This window comes from Neoarius graeffei, chromosome 18 (genome assembly GCF_027579695.1).
Source record: "Neoarius graeffei isolate fNeoGra1 chromosome 18, fNeoGra1.pri, whole genome shotgun sequence".
NCBI lineage: Eukaryota > Metazoa > Chordata > Actinopteri > Siluriformes > Ariidae > Neoarius > Neoarius graeffei.
Genome location: NC_083586.1, coordinates 21,387,290 through 21,393,896, shown reverse-complemented (window position 1 = coordinate 21,393,896; position 6,607 = coordinate 21,387,290). Strand labels below are relative to the sequence as shown.

General features: G+C 40.0%; 1 protein-coding gene across 1 annotated transcript in view; it reads left to right on the top strand.

The window, feature by feature from the left end:
• slc5a10 (solute carrier family 5 member 10) overlaps positions 1-6,607 on the top strand; it is a 107,403-nt gene that overhangs the window by 71,334 nt on the left and 29,462 nt on the right. The window contains exons 9-11 of the mRNA XM_060898541.1: positions 3,306-3,413; positions 3,646-3,796; positions 3,985-4,153. Coding sequence (XP_060754524.1) covers positions 3,306-3,413; positions 3,646-3,796; positions 3,985-4,153 — 428 coding nt within the window. The remainder of the gene's footprint in view (positions 1-3,305; positions 3,414-3,645; positions 3,797-3,984; positions 4,154-6,607) is intronic.

Genomic DNA, 6,607 nt, shown 5'->3' with positions numbered 1-6,607 from the left:
CTTTCTTTTTCTTTAAATTAATAAAAAAGTGACAGACACTTCTAACAAAAATTTCCCTTCTTTCTTTCTTTCTTTCTTTCTTTCTTTCTTTCTTTCTTTCTTTCTTTTTCTTTAAATTAATAAAAAAGTGACAGACACTTCTAACAAAAAATTCCCTTCTTTCTTTCTTTCTTTCTTTCTTTCTTTCTTTCTTTCTTTCTTTCTTTCTTTAAATTAATAAAAAAGTGACAGACACTTCTAACAAAAATTTCCCTTCTTTCTTTCTTTCTTTCTTTCTTTCTTTCTTTCTTTCTTTCTTTCTTTCTTTTTCTTTAAATTAATAAAAAAGTGACAGACACTTCTAACAAAAAATTCCCTTCTTTCTTTCTTTCTTTCTTTCTTTCTTTCTTTTTCTTTAAATTAATAAAAAAGTGACAGACACTTCTAACAAAAAATTCCTTTCTTTCTTTCTTTCTTTCTTTCTTTCTTTCTTTCTTTAAATTAATAAAAAAGTGACAGACACTTCTAACAAAAATTTCCCTTCTTTCTTTCTTTCTTTCTTTCTTTCTTTCTTTCTTTCTTTTTCTTTAAATTAATAAAAAAGTGACAGACACTTCTAACAAAAAATTCCCTTCTTTCTTTCTTTCTTTCTTTCTTTCAATTAATAAAAAGTGTGATATTAGAGACACTTCTAGCAAAACATTCCCTTCTTTCTTTCTTTCTTTCTTTAAATTAATAAAAAAGTGTGACAGAGACACTTCTAACAAAAAAATTCTTTCTTTCTTTAAATCCCTGAAATAGTGTTCGAGCAGCTGAGTCTCAGTTTCTCAGTGTGACATTTACTTTAAAGAAAAAATGTAGAGAGAAAAATAAACCCTGTTCTCTCCATGTGAATGTTTAATAAAATATTTATTTATTTTATTTTCCTCTCAAGTAGTTGTGTGTTCAGAATAAATTCCCACAAATGACCTGAAGGCTAAATAAACCATTAATTTCTCTTTACTTTTCTCTAACAAGACAAGACATGTGACTGAGCTTTAATCCGGTTTCCTGACCTTACTCCAAGGTTGAGCCCCAAACCCCTCCTTCCTTCTGGCTGAAGTTCCCTTCATAGGGCACAGACTCCACTCCTTCACTCACTACATAGTGTGCGTTCTGGAGACGTTGGAAGGAATTTGTGATTTGGCCACATGTTTTTTTTTTCTTTGTCCATGTAAATAAAATAAGGATTTAAATGTTAAAACTGCTAATTAGACATCGTATTTAAAAAAAACAACAACCCACACTCATCTCTGAATAGTTTCCATGAATCAGAGTTTCTGTGAATGTGTAATGACGATCTGAGATGATGACTATTAACTTACTCATTATTAACATTATTTACTTTTCATTAAAAAAAGTTGGGTTTTATTTATTGATATAGCCATGCCTACAAACATCCATAAAAGGCAGTGCTCACAGAGAGCTGGAAATGACTAAGCATAGTAAAGGGTGGGCCCATTTGGAAGTGCTTTTGTAGCTGGGGTGACACTATGGTCAAGTTTATGTTAATTCCAAAAAAAATTCTCATTTATTAAAAGAATAAAATAATTTTAATGTCAGTGTAACCAAACATGAACCCGACCTCCAGTTAAAACAGTTCTCTGAATAGATTTGAAAGGAATCTTAGTGGAAACAATTCACGTGGATTTTTTTCAGTTTCTTCTGAAACAAACAGCGAACCTCATCATCTCCATCCGCTTGTGTACTGTAACTTTGACACTTCATTGGGTGAGTGTCATTTCCACAGTTCCTCATCTGGTCTGGGTTTGACTCTACTTCTGTACTTGTAGACGTTTTTGTAGGTTTGTGTTAAAATGCTGGTGATAGGAAGGCCGGGAGGGCGGCACGGTGGTGTAGTGGTTAGCGCTGTCGCCTCACAGCAAGAAGGTCCGGGTTCGAGCCCCGTGGCCGGCGAGGGCCTTTCTGTGAGGAGTTTGCATGTTCTCCCCGTGTCCGCGTGGGTTTCCTCCGGGTGCTCCGGTTTCCCCCACAGTCCAAAGACATGCAGGTTAGGTTAACTGGTGACTCTAAATTGAGCGTAGGTGTGAATGTGAGTGTGAATGGTTGTCTGTGTCTATGTGTCAGCCCTGTGATGACCTGGCGACTTGTCCAGGGTGTACCCTGCCTTTCGCCCGTAGTCAGCTGGGATAGGCTCCAGCTTGCCTGCGACCCTGTAGAACAGGATAAAGCAGCTAGAGATAATGAGATGAGATGAGGAAGGCGGGGACACCATTCTTTATGATTGCTCAGGAAAAGCTGCTCAAAGCATTTGATTTCACTTCCCATAGGCTGGCTGTGTGGCTATAGGAAATGTCAAAAACCCCTGTAAAATGTAGCAGTGTAAACCTCTGAAATTTACAGACAGGTGTGGTTTTTATCTGCTGTCACTGTGTGTGTGTGTGTGTGTGTGTGTGTGTGTGTGTATAACAACTAGGCCTACTAAACTCCCTTATTGGCTGCTTTCCAAAAACATTTTGAGTGACTTCTGGCATTTAAGTTTTCTGTTTAAACCCCTTGCCCATCCTATTTTAACCCTCAGGCCCACCCTAGTTTACACACACACACACACACACACACACACACACACACACACACACACACACACACCCAGCCCACCCACTGTTCAGTCTCAGGCCTACCCACTGTTCAGTCTCAAGCCCACCCACTGTTCAGTCTCGGGCCCACTCATTGTTCAGTCTCAGGCCCACCCACTGTTCAGTCTGTCCAACCCACCAACGGTTCAGTCTCGGGCCCACCCACTGTTCAGTTTGTCCAGCCCACCCACTATTCAGTTTGTCCGGCCCACCCACTATTCAGTCTCGGGCCCACCCACTATTCAGTCTCGGGCCCATCCACTGTAGCAATTGCAGCATATCAGCCATCATAGAGACAGTACATACTAACTCCTCTTTTCTTTCTAGGGTGCCATTACTTTTGACCCATGCTTATTTCTTTTTAATTTATGGATTTACTTGTTAAATTGGTGTGTAACTGTAATAAGGATGTGGTTTAAACTTGACAGTATATCAAACTGCAGTAACTCATCCATGGTTTTCCGATTTGAAGCCGAGATTCACGTTAGTGAGTTTCCTCATATGGAAATTCACACAAACTCAGTACACTAACTGGATTTTAACAAACACCTTGAACTATTTATTTATCCATCTGATAAAGGAGGCCTACTGTGCTAATATTGTGTATATACACAGTATCTGTGTGTGTGTGTGTGTGTGTGTGTGTGTGTGTGTGTGTGTGTGTGTGTGTGTGTGTGCACAAATTCCCAGATTCAGTGGGTTGTGTGGATCCTGAGGAATGTATGAAGGTGTGTGGAGCGGAGGTCGGATGTTCCAACATCGCTTTTCCCAAACTGGTCATCGAGCTCATGCCTAGTGGTAATAAGATGTGTTGTTTGTATATGTACTGTGTGTGTGTGTGTGTCCTGTATCCTTTTTTTTTCTACAAGTTAAATGTTTCCATTTTGTAACCAACAGGAATGTTCCGTGTCATTATTTAATAAACAAAAAAAAAAATAGTAATTGTTGCTAATTTGTGGTGATGTAATCAACTTCAGGGTATTAACAGTAACTCTGCCTGTGTGTGTGTGTGTGTGTGTCTTTTTTTTAGGGCTGCGAGGCTTAATGATTGCAGTGATGATGGCTGCCCTGATGTCCTCGCTGACCTCCATCTTTAACAGCAGCAGCACTCTTTTCACCATGGACATCTGGAAGAAATATCGCCGAGGAGCCAGTGAGAAGGAGCTACTGCTCGTCGGCAGGTTGTGGGCTTCAGTCTGGAACAGAAACATGAGTCATTTTATATTTTTCAAAAATATTTAAAAAAAAAAATTCCACAGTACTGTTGAATTCTTGTTTCTGATTGGTCAGAAGGTGCTGTACAGGTTTATACGGTGTTAATGCGCTCGATTACTCTCCATCATGATTCCGTGTTTTTGTTGTGTCGCAGGATCGTGACGGTGATCCTTGTCGTCATCAGCGTGGTTTGGATCCCGATTCTTCAGAGCGCCAACAGTGGACAGCTTTATGTTTACATCCAATCAGTGACCAGCTATCTGGCTCCTCCTGTTACTGCCATTTTTGTCATGGCAGTGTTCTGGAAAAGAACCAACGAAGCGGTACGTATGCTCTCCTCAACACACACACACACAACGTTCAGGAGAGCCCTGGTGCTCAGGATGCCATGTTTATTTGTATCTCTACGGCACTTGTATGAGTGTGAGCAGTACAGTACGGTTCAGGAAGTGAAGGACAACGACAGCTGATTTATTGTCACTGCAAATTATCTGCCTGCATTCAAAGCTGAGATGAAAGAACATAAATGGAGAGAAAAGTAGTTCAGGAATGTAAATAAATTATGATCAGCAGGGGAAGGTAGTCTGAACGTAGACGGATTTTCAAGAAGGTTGTTATGTTATGAACCAAAACATGTCTTTATATGTTGATTCAGGCCCGGCGCCAGGAACAGTTTACTAAGGGGGCAATTAGAAATAGCAAGGGGGCAAATATTTTTCATATAGTGTGTAGTAGTGATGGCGGTCTGACAACGTGTTTCAAACAATTAACTGCGCCAACCGCAAAACCACGGCCCCGAAGGTTGCTTTAGTACGGGAAAATCATGTGACATATTACCAGGGCAGTTGCGGTTTATCAGCCCCCGTGCCCACCTGTTACCCCTCCCCTCCAATTTTCTCACAGACACACGTTACAACTGGAAAGATGCCAAACATAAAACAACACACACAAACCTACAGGCAAGTCCTTTACATTTAAAATACATACAAATAGCTCCGCGGCATGAAAACAAAACGTCAATGCAAGTCTAAGGTACTTGGCTCGGCGGCCAAAATCATAATTTAAAAAAATCACTCTTTACCCAGGTCACCTGGTGGACGGTTCACATTTGCAGCACTCTCACATCCTTTCACCGGCCTGCCTGTGTCATCTTGGTCAGTTGAGGTGGCCGATGTGCTGGGCTCTGCATACTCCACAGTGTGTTTTGACACAATTCATTTTCTTATATCCATTTTGATGCCATCTAACACACAGTCAGCAGCAAACTACGAGCTAACTGCCAACACTCTCAAAACCCTTTGCCTGCGTGTACAGCGTCAGCAATGAAAGAGTAACAATGTGCAACGTAAGAATCATAGCAACCAATCAGATTTGTTCTACCGTGCCAGTTTTAGTAGTGATTTATGTGAAATGTATTTTTGTGCAATGCGCAACCACTTAATATTTCGTATTTGAAAATGCAAATTATTAATACGTCTATAATACATTATATTTTCATAAGAAAACAATTAAGTGGGGCGGCACGGTGGTGTAGTGGTTAGCACTGTCGCCTCACAGCAAGAAGGTCCCGGGTTCGAGCCCCGTGGCCGGCGAGGGCCTTTCTGTGTGGAGTTTGCATGTTCTCCCCGTGTCCGCGTGGGTTTCCTCCGGGTGCTCCGGTTTCCCCCACAGTCCAAAGACATGCAGGTTAGGTTAACTGGTGACTCTAAATTGAGCGTAGGTGTGAATGTGAGTGTGAATGGTTGTCTGTGTCTATGTGTCAGCCCTGTGATGACCTGGCGACTTGTCCAGGGTGTACCCCGCCTTTCGCCCGTAGTCAGCTGGGATAGGCTCCAGCTTGCCTGCGACCCTGTAGAAGGATAAAGCGGCTAGAGATAATGAGATGAGATGAGACATTAGTACTGTATAATCGATCGTAAGTGCTGGGTTTATAAGAAACATCTTTTGCTTTGATACTTTTGTCATCTGATTTATAGCTTTATCACCTGTATTTGTGTTTAAGAGTGAATTCGTAAGCGGTTTACAAACAGTTTACGATTTTGCATTGTGTTTCTTGTATTAATTTTTTTTGTTTGTTTTATTCACATAAAGTAACTCTTTATGGCTGCAATAATGTAAGAGAGAACAGGAACTAAATTGTTTCCACAACAAGAAATGGATAAAAATATGACATTGTTTTTATAACATTAATAACTTTTAAAAAATATTATATTTCACTGTAAATTTGCTGTGGTGTAAGAGCAATAAAACGCTTTGTGACATGCTGTTATAAGAAAAGAATCACCTTCGGGGTGGTAAAACGAACTCCGCATCATCACACCAAACCATCGTTTATTATTATTGTTACTATTTTTAAATTATTATTATTAGCTAGTTTGTGATTTGTGGGCGTGGCTTGTCCGGCATTGTTTTGCTTTCTGATGGGAAACAGTATTCGCTTTATGCAGCTTCTAAAACTAATGAGTTAACCTTCATCCTACCAAGTGGGGTCCATCTGGACCCCGCACCTATATGTTTGTTTGCCATTTTAAAAATATGTGACATACTGCCTCACCATTTTATGAATTTGTCAGAATTTATGTCTTAATTAAAACACTAAAGCACCGGAAGATCAGCTTTTTGCATTGTGAAGGTATAATTAATTTGTTACTGGGGTCCAACCGGACCCCAGAGTAAAGTTTATCTGTCTTTCATTTTATAATTGAATAGCACACTGAAAGTTAACTTCTTTTATTTCTTTTATGTTCCATAATGAAACTACCAAGGCATTCCTTCTT